Below are 17,431 nucleotides of genomic sequence, written 5' to 3' on the forward strand. Positions count from 1 at the left end.
CGTTTCAGTCAGAGCTTTAAAGTTGGGAAGATATTAAATGTATTTTTAGTTTATCTAGAGTTTTCTCATTAAATTATTATAAAGACATATTTCTACCAAACAGATTATGTCTGTCAAATTTTTATATGAAAAGATGAACTGAATACAAACAAAATATATCCATATTCACAACTTACAGGCATGATTTCTCTTAACATGTATCCACAAGGGCAGTTGATGTTATCTTGTGGTGCCAAATAAACTAAATAAAAAATTAAATGAAATTGTAAAAAGTATCAACATAACCATCTTCATGGAAATATTTAAGGTATTTTATTTGTGTTTGCACAGGAAGTTTCTATGACGATAGGTAAAATTCTCCCTTTTTTTCTGTTTAAGTATAAATTTACTTTTAAATCACAAGTAATGTTTACAAATCTAAATGATCAGTTAGTTAAATGTATTGAGTTGGAATCTTTAAATCACACCGCCACTGAATAACATTTATCAGTCTCATGTCTGCTTTATATCTACGGTCAACATCTTTGATCAATTTGAATATTTTCACCCAAATTAATACAAAAGACTAGAAACTATGTCTAAGAATTATGAAAAACATTCCAATAGAGTAACTTGGCCCGGCACGGCCAAGTGTGTTAAGGCGTTCGACTCGTAATTCGAGGGTCGCGGGTTCGAATCTCGGTTGCACCAAACATGCTCGCTCTCCCAGCCATGAGGGCGTTATAAGGTGGCGGTTAATCCCACTATTCGTTGGTAAAAGAGTAGCCCAAGAGTTGGTTGCAGGTGGTGATAACTAGCTGCCTTCCCTGTAGTATAACACTGCAAAATTAGGGACGGCTAGCGCAGATAGCCCTCGAGTAGCTTTGCGCGAAATTCAAAACCAAAAACAAACTTATATATGCTTTATACTCACGGTCAACATTATTGATTAATTTGAATATTTTCACCCAAATTAACACAAAAGACTAGAAACCATGTCTAAAAAATTATGAAAAACATGTAAACAGAAGTAACTTCGAACTTCTGTTATAAAATAGCTGTGTTTGTTTGTCTTGAAGCGAAGAGATACAACACTTTTATTCATGTTCACATAATTCAGTAACCCATAACATACTTTGGGGGGAAGAGGAACTCAAACTGTACTTCATTTCAGTTAGTGTTAATACCAATCATGGCCGAGCGCGTAAGGCGTGCGACTCGTAATCCGAGGGTCGCGGGTTCGCGCCCGCGTCGCGCTAAACATGCTCGCCCTCCCAGCCGTGGGGGGTGTATAATGTGACGGTCAATCCCACTATTCGTTGGTAAAAGAGTAGCCCAAGAGTTGGCGGTGGGTGGTGATGGCTAGCTGCCTTCCCTCTAGTCTTACACTGCTAAATTAGGGACGGCTAGCACAGATAGCCCTCGAGTAGCTTTGTGCGAAATTCCCAAACAAACAGTTAATACCAATACCAGCCCACTTTAGAATACATTTTTGTCAAGTGGGTTTTTCCTCATCATGAATCAGTACAACGATTTCTTGCTGGTTTCATTTCCATAAATTTTCTTTCTAGTATACAGTATTACATTGGAAATGGCCCCTATCAAGAACTCGTACAACCCAAATTAAAAGGACATTTGTATTAGTTTTATATTATGATTTTATTTCCTACAGATACAATTGTATCGCTTTAGCCTCTCCAATCGTAATTAACAGAAGCAGTGACTGAGGGGTTTTCGGTTGGAAACAAGTTGTGTAAAGGAACTGCTGTATTATTTCGTTTCTGGATATAATAGTACAGGTTTTTCACATTTTTAAGAGATAAAATAAATTTTTCATACATTTGGGTTGGGTTTTGACAGCAAATATAATAATTTTTAATGTTAATTCCATTATAATATCTTACTTCTCTTTTTATAAGACGAAATATCAATATTTTTTAGGTTTCTTTTTCTTCACTACCTTTCCGAAATTCTTTTCTCTATGTTTAACGTTGCTAAGATACTCTTTTGTATAATCAGTATTGACGTCGTTACTTGCAAGTTATTGTTGAATTCTACTTAGTGGATGTCCAATCACAGTCGTAGAAAATATGCAGGAAACAATACATATATGTTATTCATTTTTTTAATGAGTGTTTTCCCACAAGACATTAAAAGAAAAAATTGGATAAATATTAACAAAGAATTGGGAGTTCGAATCCACCCGTTACATAACATGCTCGCTCTTTCATCCTTACTAGTGTGTATTCTTTCATTCAAAAGGACGTTATAAAGTCGGTAAATCCCATTTTAGCCGCTCAAGAGTACGAGCCAAGTACCTTAAGCACCAAGATATGCCAGGTCGCTACGTACTAAAGAAAATTAGTGGCGCAGGTATACGAGTTTTATGTAGAAATTTGGAGACCTTAGAGGTAATGAAAAGAATTGTAGATTATGGTAAATGAAAGCAGTAGTCAGAGGGTGAATAATTTATTTATATGAAAGGGATATATCATATGACAGTGACTTTCAGGATGATAGAAAGAGTGCTATTAGTATTAGAGTAAAAATTAATGAATTTACTTGTTATGAACCTATTATGTTGACAAACAAATTTCAGAATTTGGATTCTGCATATGAACTGTTGGAGAAAATGAAAACAAAAGGATCAGAGAAGGATATGGAAGTTGTAGGTGATTTATCAACAAGATATATGGTTAGAATAATCTGTTGGTAAATGAGGACAAAATAATTAGATTATGCTGTGTGGGAGAACAGGTGGAGAATATAACCAAGAATTAACTGTGTAAATGAAGTTATAAGTAGGTTACTAGGGTTAAATGTTAGGTTTAGGTTTTAGTAAGTAAACTGTAAGGATGAGCAGACCGACTGGACTTGTATCGATCAAGTTCATCGGAAGAAGGGAGCTTTAGGAATGGGTGGTTTACATTTAAATATTGTAGCAGCTGGCTTGTTTTCTAAGACTATTAGCTATAAGGGAGGTTTTAAACTAAAACTAAACAGTGGTGAGGGCCAGAGAAAACTTAACACGAAAAGAATAAGACAAAATGAAAAATTTAGTGTGGTAAGTTAGTACAGAAGTAGTAGAAAAGGATAGACTTGATTGTTACTGTTGTAATGCTAGGAGTATAAGAGAAAAAGTATATGATTTTGAAACACTGGTATTGGAAATAAATTTGGAAAAATTAGTTTTTCAAAGGAGATGTTTGTAAATGATGTCCATAAATTTACAGAAAACAAATTCATTGGGAATTTTGAGTAATTTTTTTAAATTTTAATTCTAAGTTGGAAATTGGTAGACACTTTCAAAAGTTTGAGTTTACGAGGAATTGATCAGACATAACTGTTCTCATCTTTGTTCACAACTAATTATTTTGTGAACATCATTTCATTTTTATTGAACTTTTTTGCTATTGTGTTGTCTTAATGGATTACACTGACTATGTTACTAGTTTTCATTCTTCTTCATGGTTTTCCTTTGTCTGTAAAGAAACAATGTGTGGATGATGCTTTCACTGAAGCTGCATTTTTCCAGAATCTAAAGAGAGAAACATCTTTTCCTTCACAGGGCCTGGAGATCAGAGTCAATTAAAGACAGTGTGGCAATATCCATCCTTTCCTGCAAGAGTGATGTTATTTTGGAAATAGTTCTGTCTAAAATGAAGATCTATATATATGTACACATCCAAACCTTTTTAATTACTTGAAAAGAATATTGAGACTGTAAGTCTTCTGATATGGTATGCTTAAGCAGCTTAACCAATTCTTAATCTTTATTTACTTCTGAATATTCTAAAGTAAATGCGACAGAAAGGATATAAAGCAGGTATGGTTAAGTGTTATCAACTGAGAATTAGTACACTCTCTTATTAGGTATATTATAATGTATATAAATGTGATGTAACATTTTATAAAGTGATACATAATACAGATATAAATATTGTAAAATATATTTTAAATTTTAATCTCCAATAAGTACCTATTGTACCTATAAGTCATAAAATAAAAGGTTTTGTTCCAAAATATGATAGTTGCATGTAGATTGCACAGGGTATATCTCAATAGGCAATGGGTATATCTAGTGTAAAGTGTAACATTAATTTGCACTTTGATGGATTTTCATTCTGCCTCATTGATTTTCAAGTAAAGACCATGAGGACCCTTTTACTGTGGCCTGTATAACACATTCCCAATGCTGTGTTTTTTAGTGGAGTTTATCAACCATGTACAGTGTGACATTCCTAGCCACACTATACATGTAGCACTTCTGTGAGCCAGTTCAGATTCTGGACTGTGCTTATTTCCACTCTTTCTAGCAACTCTTTATAAACAGAGAGTGTATCTTGATACCAACAATGTGTGGTCTTCCACAAGTATGTCTGTGTACTATTCCATTGTATACAATGCCTCATGCTATTGGTTCATTTTGAGTGCTTCCTGAAGGGGATTTATTTATATAAGTAAATTTTGCTTTTGTGATCCTTATGATAGTTATCTAATTATGATGTGGCATTAATTTCGTTCTTGAAAGTCAAAAGGCCTCATTTACTTAATTTGACATCAATATATTATACTTTTCTATAACAGAGTTCAAATCAGTTTATTTATAACACTCATAACAAGCTTACACTTAGTTATAATGTTATTTGTAAAAACTATTCTGAGTATTTGTTGTGCTTATTTCTGTAGCTTAGCATAAAGAAACAACAACATTTAAGGAAATATTAAATATTTTCAAAATTACTTGTTTTTGCATTTAAATTATTGCAGTTATATTTATTTTAGTATAAAACACAAAATGTTTGACACTCAAAAGAACCTTGTTTTCTACAGTAATAGAGAGTGTGCTAGCCTTGGTTTTATTAGCCCTGACAACTGTGTTTTAATGCTAAACTACCAATATTGTTATAAGGTCTACTAACATAGACCTTATAATTAAATATAAACCCTAAGCTATATTTTGAAATAAAAATATAATCATTCTGATAAAACTTATTCTTCTTAAATTTTACACAAATCCATGTTTGCTATGGTTGAATAAAACACAACTAAACATGTCATATGTATGATGTATATTTTAGGATAAAAATGTTTAGCTTTGTTCCTTTGTATTTATCCTTGACCAGCATTACAAGTGAAAGACAAAATTCCATGAAACTGTTATAATTTAATGACAAGTAGTAAACTGAATGATACCTTGGTTAATATTTATTTTAAATATTAAAAGTTTGTTACCCAGAAAGGTTAAGGTTTTTTTTTTTTGTTTTATGTGTATACATGGTTGTTAAATTGTGTTATATTAGCTGCTATTACAGCAATTTTATTAGTTGTTGATGTTTTGAATCAGGTATTAATATTTCAAAATTATTATGAAAGACATTCATTAAAATATCTAACATATACTTATAGCCCCATAAAATTAACAATTGAGTGCTAAAACTCACTGTAAAGTCTGTCTTAAGATCTCTTTCACAGTTAAAAGAACAAAAATATATGTATGTATATAAATAAGATCTAGGCTGAATATTTTTATAAAGTGAATTTTTTTTTAATTTGTTTTAATTTCAAAGTTTTCTGATCATAGCTGTCAGTTCTTCTTATATTGCTGTTGCAAATCATATACTAGAAAATTAGTTTCTTGTTTGTGTTATGATATGCCTTAATATTTCATATTAAATCTCAAATAAGTATTAACTTTATCTTTACTGAAGTAATTTTAACATTTTAATGTTTGTTAATAGAAGGATGGGGTAAATGAAGTTAATGCAGTCGATTTTGTATTGGGCTTGTAAATAATATAATGCAAAACTAGTTTCCTGTTTAAGTTATTTTATTATATGCAGCATTGCTGTTATTGTGAAGGAAGTGGCCGGCTTTGTTCTACATTTTCTACCTTAGAGCCTGGACGTATGGCCTCTTGCTTTTTAACTTATTTTCTCAACTTGTTGTATCTTTGGAAGATTTTGTTCAGCATTTTCAACAGCTTTCTTTTACTTTTTGTTATTCAGATGAGGATCAGATAACTGTAGGGTCATTCCATGTCAAATCATCCAGGGGCTGAGGTGACCCCACAGAATTCCTCGAAAAATTTCACATGTGCTCATTTACCTATATAATGAAATATTGCCAAAGATTAGATCAGTATCTCTAATAGTTTCTGATTTACAGCACTGTAAAATTTAATTTTTTTTTTTTATTTGTGGCAAATTCGTTTTCGGGCAAACTCGGCAACCTAAAGCTGCAACAGTAATGGTGCTAGAAGGCTGAAATGTGCTACACTGACTGAATTAATCTCACAGAATTCAAAAATGGTCTCAAACCAAGTTTATCTCTCTGAGGATTTGCATCGTGAGGCTGTAAACTCACCTGAAAACCAAAAATCATAAAAAACATTGGTTTATTTAAGAAGTCATAGCTCTTAAGACATAATATGATACAAAGCTGAATTTTGTTTACAAATTTCCTATGACATATCAGTTGATAAATCAGCAATTGTTGTAGTTAAAAGTATGTTAGATCTCCTGTAAAAGAATGTAGTTGAATGCAACTTTTTATGATTTAGCTAAAAATAGCCATACTTCTGGCCACAGTTTGACCATGTCACCAGTTATTCAGCCTTTTCAGATTTTTACCATATATTCTTACATCTCTGAATATGATTAACAAAATAAAATCAGGATGGTGTTCAACCTACTTTTAAGTTATAATTTTTTAAAGTATCCTCTGACCATACGTTGTTTACTTGAAAAAAAACAAACTTCAGTTCAGGTGTGTTACTGGGTGCAGATATATCCATACAATTTTGAAATAATTTATGAATACCATTGAAATATTGTAATCAGTCTTTACCATATATTCTTACATCTCTGAACATTATCTTAAAAAAGTTCAATGTTGTGTAAAATAATAAATTATCAAATTTTAAGTGTCTCTGATATGCACCATTGGGCAAAGAACCACATTCAGGGCATTCAGTTCTTTTTTGTCAATCAGGAATCAGTCCTGCAGAATTGTGTAAAGTTTGATTCACTTGAGCACTATGAAAAAACACAAAACTGTGGCAGGTATTAGGTCACATCATAGCTTTATTCTACCAACACATTCTATATGAGCAGGTTATCAGATGATGATGTGTACACAGTTGTAACTGTTGGTAGTAGCAGTGAAAGTGATGCTGCAGCAGCTCAAATAGGGTCTGATGATAGCAATGACAATTATCAGCCAGGGAAATATGTGGCATGCTTATACGATCATGAATGGTATATGGGAAACATAAAAGATAGATCAAATGAACATTCCGATGTGTCGGTGTCATTTATGAAGAAATCAAGAAATTAACTGTTCTCATGGCCTGCAAGGTCACATAAAGATGAAAGCTGGATTCCTTTCCAACATATTCTTTGTCTGATAAGTGCACCTACCTTGTATGGCACTAGTGCTCGCCACTATGTTCTAAGTCAAAGTGATCTCAACATAATCAAACTCGAATTTTATACTTTTACAACATAAGCAATTAAGAAATAATACATACTATCCAGGAACAAAATTTGTGTTTCATAGTGTAACTATTCAAATGAAGAAGAAAAATTTTCATCATCATCAAATATAATAATTTAAAGCTTTAAATGCAATTTAAATAGTGAATCAAAATCCATTGGTTCCCAGTGGGTAAATTGTCATGATTTGGATCCATTTATTCATTCTTTTGATGGTATAAATGCTGGACTCACAGATAAATTTTGTCTCATGGATGAATCTAAAGAATATGAATTTTTTTTACTGCTATATTTGATCAAAGTATAATGAGTCATATTTTGTGAGAAACACATATTATGAGTTTTAGAGATCCTTGAATTCTGAAGAAAATTAAAGTAACACTCCCTCTACTTCATGAAGTAAGAAATGGAAAGATACAAAGTATTGAGGAAATTTACACTTTTTTTTTGCTTTGTCAATGCTTATTTCTCATTTAAAAAAAGCACGTATCGGTTGATTATTGGAAGAATGACCTCTTGTAGGAACTCCAGTTTTTCCAAAATACATTACTTGAGATTGATTCATGAAGATTCTTAGATATTTGCTCTTTGAAATAACAAAAAACCAAATGCAAATGATTGATTAAATTATGGAAATGTCATATATATTGATAATTATTACACAAGTCTGGAATTATGCAACATTCTCTTTGAAAGTAAGACATGCCTCTGAAAAAGGGAGATATTAAGAAGAAAGGAAATATTTTAGCAATTCAATGGAAAGACAAATGTCGTGTTACTTTGCTTACTACAATACATGAAGGTGAAATGAAATACAGTGGAAAGGATGATTACAAAACTAAACAACCAATAACTAAACCTGGTGTGGTTTTAGATTATACTATCAAAATGAGGCTAGTTGAAAAAAGTGACATGCAAATTGGATAAAATGGTTGCCTTTGTAAATGTGTGAAATGGTACAAGAAGCTCTTTTTTCACCTTATTAATATCTCAATTTTGAATTCGTATAACGTGTCTAGAAAATACTGGTGAAAAGCCATCATGATTTTTATTTTCAGTAGTGATAACCATAACTTTATTATTTTTTTCAGCATCATTAGACCTTGAAGATGAAAAGCTTCTTGAAGAAGACAACCTTGGACCACAAGATTCCAAAGGGTTTGTTTTGTTCATCGACAAACTGGTTTAAGTATCTTTGTTATATAGGTTCATTGGTATATCATGTAAAAAAAAAGTAATGTGATAACAACATATTTGCATGTGATACCATCAGTTGCATATTTTCTGATTTTCTTCATTACTACAAGTAATATATGAATTTTTGTTGTTTTAGTAATACTTGACAAAAGTTGAAATTTTTGTTTTCTGAAGTTAAGTAAAAAGATAAAACTGAATGATTATTGAAGTATAACCTTACTGTTCATTTTCTGAAAGAATTTAGTCAAAGGTATTAAGATAATTTATTGTGTGCCTAGATCACGACATCACAACAAAGCTGTACCTTGGCTGAAGAAAACTGAGTACATTTCTACAGAGTTCAACAGATATGGAGTTTCTAATGACAAAACTGAAACAAAGTAAGTGTATACACGAGTCCTGAAAATGGAGTATATTTACTTGTGCGTAAGAAAAATTAGGGTGTAATATAATGCTTTTGGTATTCTGTTTATATACATTTATATTATTTGTAACTTTGACTGTTGCTTTTCCATGTGTAATGAAATTAATGTCTTTACTTTTTTTGGCATTTTAAAAAGTATTAGCTTCTGGTATTATTATTAAATACAAAAGCAAGTTCTGTTACTTCAAGATCATTATTCTGTACATCAGAATGCATGTATAATTACAACTTTCCAACTTAAGTTTCTTCTACAACAGTCAGTTCTTATTTAAAAAGCTAAAGCTTATTTACATACCAGTTAGGTATATGTATCATGTTTCATTATGTTTTTATAAAACTTTGAGCTGTTGTAACATTAACACAGTGTTCCATTTTTTCTCTGATTTTTTTTCACTGGATTCATTAAACAAACATGTAAGGTAACAGATATTTTCCTTCTTTAGACAGCTGTACTAAATGTTTTACATTACTATTTTCTAAGCTAGTCCTCAATCTGTTTTTAACTACTTAGCTTTTGATATGGGCTAGGTGTACTGCACTTAACTTCTGAGCATTAAAGTAACCAAGAGATTAGTGATGCAATAACTTTTGATAATGTAAGCATATATTCATTAAATTTCATGTACTATTAGTACATTTTACGAGTCTTTTGGAGATAAAAGTTGGAGTTTTTTAATTAAGTACTTTTAAAATAAATTTCTCCAGGAACATGTGTAGTCAGTGTTGACTGCTCTGAGTTCAAAGTGAGTTTTATGTTAGTGTTAAAAATACTTTTATGCATCCTAGAATTGTCATATTTGGTTTGCATAATTTGTGAAATCTCATAAATAGGTATGATTTTTTTTTAAAGGAAATCATTATATTTTAGCTGTTAATTTCTCTACCCTAGCTTTAAACTGGGTTGATCAATTTGACCAACCTCATAACCACAATAAAATCAGGAAATAAATCTAAATTACTTTTTTTTCTTTCTTGAGTGACTGCAGGTTGTAACAGGAAACTGTATTTGTTTATCCTAAATATCTTAAAATTAATAACTGTATACACCAATTTATATGTTTTACTGTTTTATTGATATTTGAATCATGTCTTACTAATAATTCTGTCAAATAAGTTTTAAATTATTCCATTAACAAACAGCTCCCATTATACTGGTATCAAATTATTTAATGCATGAGCTGCCTGCTAGCATACCCTGTGTAGAATTTTTATGTTTTTGCTTCATTATCTTACCTAATCTTGCCTGATCTCATAAGTTTCTAATTGTTATACATTTTAGTTACTTTTATAATAATAGTTGAAGAATACTCATGAAAAACAAGAAATATATTACTTACCTGGGTCTTCTCTTTTGGCTGTTGACTGGCATTGCATCAGTATAGTTATTTATGATTTGTTGGTTATTCAACTGTTTATATAAAACCTTACAAATATTTTGTTTGGTATCATCCACATTAGAAATTTAAAAAAAAAACTTAGCAATCTATGACCAGCAGCGACCAAGTTCAAAGGTCATAACTGGAAGAGATAATTGTTTGCTTTACTTCTTTAGTTATTGTTCTATATTTTAAGAAAAGTTTCAAAACTTGTCTCTAAATAGTAATAATGTGGGTGTGTGTGTTTAATAGTTTAAATGTTACTGTATAATACAAAATATTAGTCCACTGAAACACAACCAAGAATGGGCCAATTTTATATTATTGGATACGGTAACATGATTGCATCACATTACTAAAAGTCTGCCAAATTTTATCTTATAGCAGTTTTAACATTTATCATCTGATTAATCATTCATAAACTTTAAAAAAATGTAATGAAAGTATAGCAGCTTAAAATGTTGAATAGGGCTAACATTTAGGTCATAACAGCATATACATGTATTGTTATTGTTCAAGCATATATGTCTAACAAGAGCTGCAAGCTGAAAATATGTGCACCCACATGTTAAGGATTATGTATTGAATTGGTTAATGAGCAAACTTGTAAATTTCAACCAAGAAAATTTGTATGTCCTGTACATGCCTTTTGACATGTTTTTAATTTCTGATAATATTCTTGAATCTGATCAGCAAATACACTGAAAAGTCTTCATTGTAAGTAGCTCTGAATGAGGCACATAGGTATATATAAACAGTGATTTAATTGGTTGGTATTTCTGTGATCTGTTATGCTCACTTTATGTTCTTGCCTTATGTAGTCTAAAAAATATTCAACTTCAAATGTTCTTAGTTGTTAGACAGTATAATTTTTGAAAGTGGTTATACAGTACATAGGACTTAGACTATTTCTTGTATTTGAAATTGAACTGAAATGTTTTACACAGTTTACCATCTTAATGTAACCATTAGAAAAGCATATTCTTGAAATTCAAGTATATTCTTTTTTCTTTTGAAATATGTTTTTCCAAACATATTGATTATTAGTTAAATTTAATTAGGTATTATCAGAGTTTTGAGATACCTGTCTTGCAGTTTTTACTTAATTATACTTTTAGTATATGCTACTTCACTGTTTTTTCTTAATATTTAGTTAATTGTCTTTTAACATTTGTGAAAATAGCTATTAAATTAAATTTTACTGTGATTTAAAAAAACTACATTCTTGAAGAGTTTTCTTATTCTATAATATCTCTAAACATAGGTTTAACTGTAGTTACTGATCAGTCATACAATACACTCATTAGGCTCACACTTTACATTTGTATTTCAATTATTGTTTATTTTACCTACCTTTCTGCAGAGTTGGATACAATGTCAAGAAATTGTTCAAAAGAAAAAACCTTTATATGGACAGGAAAAGTCAAATTAATGCTATTAATAAAACTTTTGAAGATGCCCAGACACCTGTAAGTAGTATAATAACATTTTAGTAACTCTCCTAATACATTAATATATATATATGTATGTGTGTGTGTGTGTGAAAATAGTCAACAAGCACATAACAGTAAATGTATTTATCCTTCTACTTTTTTGTATGTTGTTAATATCAGTCTGATCTTTTTGTCCTGTCTCAATGAGAGGAGCTTGATAAAATGCAAAGAACCTAGCACAAACTTACTAAATTATATCTCATTTCTGCTTAAATAATGTGGTATAATTTTTTATATCTTATTTTATGGTTTTACAGGTTGGGAAGTTTTCAAAATTTTGTGAGTTGTTGTTTTGAGATAACATTAAAATACCTTATTTAATATTTTTCAATATGTACTCTACATCTGTCCAATTGATTAATATTCACTTATATACTTCTTTTGATACTTTACTAATTACGGTAGTCATTACTCTTAGCTATAAGTCACAAGAAAAATCAGAAAATTTAACAAAGATCTATTGATGACCTTTGAATCTCACCTTTCTAAATGACATCACTATTTGTAATTTTTTACTAACAATATTTGTGGTCAAATTCAGCTTATATTTAACAAATAAAGTTTTTAATAAATAATAAGTTTATTTCTGTGAATTGTTTGAATACAATGAATTCAAATGTGATAAAAAATATTCAAAAAAGCAAGATTTAATCAGTACAAGAGAATTAAAACATTTCATAATACTGAAATTACCTAATGACAGTTTTGTCTTTAACTGTTCCATTTGCTTTTTTTGTTCTGGCAGTGACAAAGTGAAAGTATTAGACAGCCTATATAAAATATACAGTCCTCTACCCTATGGGGCAGTGATTGGTTTGTTAATGTTTGGCATCAAATCTGCCAAATAACTTTTCATGATCTTGTTGCTGAGATTTAAGGTTATTTATTGGTTGCTCTTTTAAACAGTTGTTTGCTTTCTGACAGTTCTGAGCTTTCTGTTAGAACAATAGAATACACACACATCTGATGTAAATCCCAGTAATAGTACACCTTAAAAAATATCTGGTTCTCATCACCAGCAGAATTTTATCCTTGATCAGAATTCTCATGTTTTCAAGATGGTGGATGATACACAAGTCTTTTGCATGTGTTCCACTGTCCATTGGACACTTGCACTGTGGGAGGCATCCTCTCTCAGGACATAATACATCCTAAAGGTCATTTTTCTAACTGTTTGTCTACATTTATTCATATTTTCTCAAGATATTTACAATACTTTAATATACTTTAACTCAATGAGGTTTTGTGAACTGCTTTGATGTACCTGTTGTTAAATTGCATTACAAAAAAAAAACCCAACAAAACAAACTTCTAGGGAAATACTTTGGAATTTCAGAATTACTTTCTATAGGTTGTATAGCTTCTGCAACTAAAATGTTAGTTGTTCATTTTTGAAGTTATCAGTGCTGACTGAAGGATGGAGACCATATTTCAGAGTGATGAGAAACAAGTTTAGTAAAATATATTTTTTACTCAACATTTTATAACTGGTGCTTTTTTCAAGGATTTTTAGGCATCATATGTTAAAACTGATTTTAAATAGGAGTAACTGGTTAATATCCTATAAAATGACTTCTGTCAATAAATAACAAAAAAAAGTGGGTGAAATTTATCTTTCTTGAATATCTTGTTTTTATATGTGATATATTTGAATTTGCAGCTTTGAAATTTCAAGAAGATTTCATTGTAATATCTTTTGCTTAAGTATTCTACATTCTTATAAAACATTTTGTAAAGTATTTATTATATAATAAAATGTATATATTATCTTTGCTTTAAATTGGAAAAGTAAAACTGAAATTACAAAAATTAAATTATGATGTACAGATAGCAATGCTAGAAAATTTACATACAAGGGAGGGTTGTAATATTAACTCATAGCTACTTGTGTAGGAAGTTTGTATGTTTTGTTATTCAACCGTTACCTTGTTTCTGTACTACTCTAACACCCATCTCTACACTACACTATACTTATTTTAAAATCTTTTTGTTTGCTACTTTATAAATTGGAACTTTCAAAACAACAATTAAAGAATTTGAAAATTGAAGTAAATGGGAAATATTTTAATTGTTTTCAAAATAATGTCTCACAATAAAACTTCTGAAATTTTTAAAAACAAAAAACTACTAATAAGTCAAATTATATTGTTTGTTGCATGCAGAATCTTTATACGTTACTTAGAACTTTATACTGTTCTCATGCAATTTAAGTAAATATTTCATTGTAAAAGTGAAGGACAGGGATATCAGTTATATTTTTCAGTATAGAAAGGGTAAACATTTCAAGAAGGTCACCATTTGAATGAACAAATCAGAAATGCTTTTGTGCTGTGCCTAAACAGTCAAGCTATTGATCAAACTAGACATTTAGAAGATGAGTAGCCTAATGACTAACTGTGGGAATTTTATCACAGGTTGTCCCAACATTTTGGCTTCATAAAGAAATGAACTATCATCATTCAAACCAAGTTCAGAACTCAAAAGCAAAACTTCAAGAGAAGTTGACTGTTTTTTATAAATGACTGCTACTTCTAACTGGATTACATGTTTCACTATGGAAGCTGCAAGTGTCAGTGATATCATTTTCTATAAGCTTTTAAGGGTCACCCTCCTTTAATGTATGGGGATATTCATATAGCTTTACTTGCACTAATTACCATTTCTGTGTCAACTAGATTTGCAGTAGTTATATCAAGCTTTTTCACATGTAAGGAAGAAGCCTACATCAGTAGTTTCAGTGGTACGATTCAACCAGAATAATTTTCAGAGATCACAGCTGTCTGTGGATCAGTCATGACTATACCAAGCACCAAAGAGATCCACTATATGAGCTTTACATCTCAAGGGTGTACTCATGGACCATTTCATCAAGAGTCCATCAGATAAAACCATGGGATGCCATGCTTGAGGAAAAAGTATCCATTAGTAGCTTTGCTAATATTCCTTCAGTCAAATTAACCATTAGAAATGCCAGTATCTCAAAATGCTTGAACTCGAAACGAGACTTTCCTTCCACCAATACCATCTGAATTTTAACTCTGGTCTTTTCAGAGCCTCTATGATTAGTTTTTCATAGCAGCATGAAGTGTTTCTTCTCCACATCTCTAGGTGACTTTTTTGAACAAGAGGGATGAAGTCCATACTTTGACAGTAAACTAAATGCACATTTTGAGAGGAATTATTTGTAAAATTGTGTAAGGTAAGAGAGGGAGAACATGCAATTCTATAAAATCCCACAACAGTCACAGGAAGTCATATAAAGCCACAACATAAATTAATGATGTCCATGTTGGAGTTTGGGTATTGAGTTGGGGAGTATAGGAGTCAATTCGAATTCAAGATATATGGTGATCAGTTTGTTTCATAAAGGACTGAATGGCATTTATTATATGATGATAAACTTACACTGGTAGAAAGTGAATTTTTTGGTTGGTGTAGGATCCTCCAGAACTCTAGTTGTTTCTTCTTTATATCAGGTACTTCAAGTAAAACCACTACTCTAAGAGATGAATATGGTTGTCTCTAATCTAAAATTAGGCACTGGTATCTAAGGTTTAGACTTGTTGTGGAAATTAAAATTGGCATGACCTGTGAAATAAGCTTTGGCCTTTTAATGAAACAATCCAGTGCCAACATGTTAGCATAAATATCTTCAGAAAGGAGCACTATTACTTCTCAATCTATAAGTAGTATTTCAGATTCTTTTAAAAAGCCAGTTTAGTGTGTAGTTGCTGTTTGATGTGGTAGTGGAACCAATATGTGAAACACATTGTTTTGTCCCATAAATAAAGCTGCATTTGTTCACAACACCAAAGGCTTGCTTTGTGTCAAGTACTAATCTGTAATTACAGGGAAATGGCTATTCATTTTGCTGCTAAAATAATTATCAACTCATTGAATGCAATGGAAATGACTAGAATAAACTGTTGCTAGTGTTGCTTCAGATGCATTGTGACCAAGGACAGATCCATGGGTACCTAAATATCTGACATCACTATTTGTGACATTGTACAGATAATTTGGGCTCGTTGTAGTAACAAGAACATAGTAAATATTGAATAAATTTTCCAACATGTATGTCATAGCTTATAGCCAACTGAATCAATATCAGTAACATGGCTACATAGTCAGTGGAAGTATCTAAGTAAGTGTAAACAGTATGTGTGTATCTAGCTGGTGGAAGGTAAGTGTATGTGGTTAAATCTTTAGTGTGAATCTGGTCAAAAATAGGGTATTCATGTACATACTGGAAGATGTCCACTTGTCTAATGCATTACACCTTGCCTTCCAGGAACTTGCTAGTGAAACAAGAGCAGATGTAAAACTGCTCCCAGATTAAAAGTTTTTATAAACTTTTGTTGTACCATTGGGTTGCATAATGTACTTGCCATTTTGAGAGTTTGACAGAGGATTAGAGTTGGATAAATGTCTCATTTATATGGATAACATTTTAGTGTTTTTTTGTAGACTACAGTATACAATCAATGGTTTTCAATAGGTAAAGAAAGCATGCTTGAAGTACATGTGCAGAATAGTATGTGCTTATATGTACTCTTTGAATTTCTCAGTCACATTTTGAGGGGGGGTTGGAATGTTTATGGATCATAACAGTAAGAACAGCTCCATCTTGTGAGAAAGAATATTGTGCAATTTCTCCAGCTGAAGTAAATTTTAGGTTGACTATCCAAACTGTTCAGTCAATCTAATGGGATTTCATTGTTAACAAATATTCTAGTTAATCATAGCAGCATTGTCAGGATGGAGTATAACATGTTATCCTGTGTATACAAAGAATTAACTACTGTCATCTTGTATTTGTCAAACCATAGTATCACTGATTGTATGGTATAAAGTTTACCATTCAAATGAACCATATATCATTTAAATGGCTTATGAATTTCAATAATGTGTTAGAGATATCCACATTTAGAATTACAATGCTGTATGAGGACAACCTTGTACGTTTTCACTAGGTAAAGCAGATGGATTGTCTACCGAATAGTGAAAATCCAGATTCTGAAATACATTGCAGCAGCAGTGACAACAACCATATACTTTATGATGATTTCCTTGTGGTTGTACTTCACATTAAAAGAGCTCTGGCAGGAGCTTTCCAAAGATTGTGATCTAACTTGAGGTGTTACTTGTCATTACAACAATAAGAAGGGTAACTATTAAAGCATTGAAGGGACAGTCTTGGTTCCCATACCATTATATGACCAATGCAGGTGGTGTCACTATATAGTAGTGAGTGGTTTTGAAACTGTGATATAACTACTGGTCCCCAGAATTCTGAGGTAGGAGATACTCTGATGCAAAACTGAAAGCCATTAGTTGTGCCAATGTATGGAACTAATTTTTCAAGCTACATGCATTAAGGTGTATTACAGAGAGTTTAAACTCCTTGTTAGGAGTTGTATGTTCAACTTTATAGAAAATAGATGTAGATAGTTCTTTACTGGAGAT

The 17,431-nt window shown here is 31.2% G+C and overlaps 1 protein-coding gene across 1 annotated transcript; it reads left to right on the forward strand.

The window, feature by feature from the left end:
- The first annotated feature begins 1,494 nt into the window (after positions 1-1,494).
- On the forward strand, positions 1,495-17,091 carry LOC143242290 (RNA polymerase II-associated factor 1 homolog). The gene is made up of 5 exons (XM_076485652.1): positions 1,495-2,352; positions 8,567-8,633; positions 8,951-9,052; positions 11,836-11,941; positions 16,939-17,091. The coding sequence occupies exons 1-5, from the start codon at positions 2,313-2,315 to the stop codon at positions 17,089-17,091; spliced, it is 468 nt and encodes a 155-aa protein (XP_076341767.1). The 5' UTR covers positions 1,495-2,312.
- Positions 17,092-17,431: the final 340 nt, after the last annotated feature.

Source organism: Tachypleus tridentatus, unplaced genomic scaffold (genome assembly GCF_004210375.1).
Source record: "Tachypleus tridentatus isolate NWPU-2018 unplaced genomic scaffold, ASM421037v1 Hic_cluster_2, whole genome shotgun sequence".
In the NCBI taxonomy this organism is placed as follows: Eukaryota; Metazoa; Arthropoda; class Merostomata; order Xiphosura; family Limulidae; genus Tachypleus; species Tachypleus tridentatus.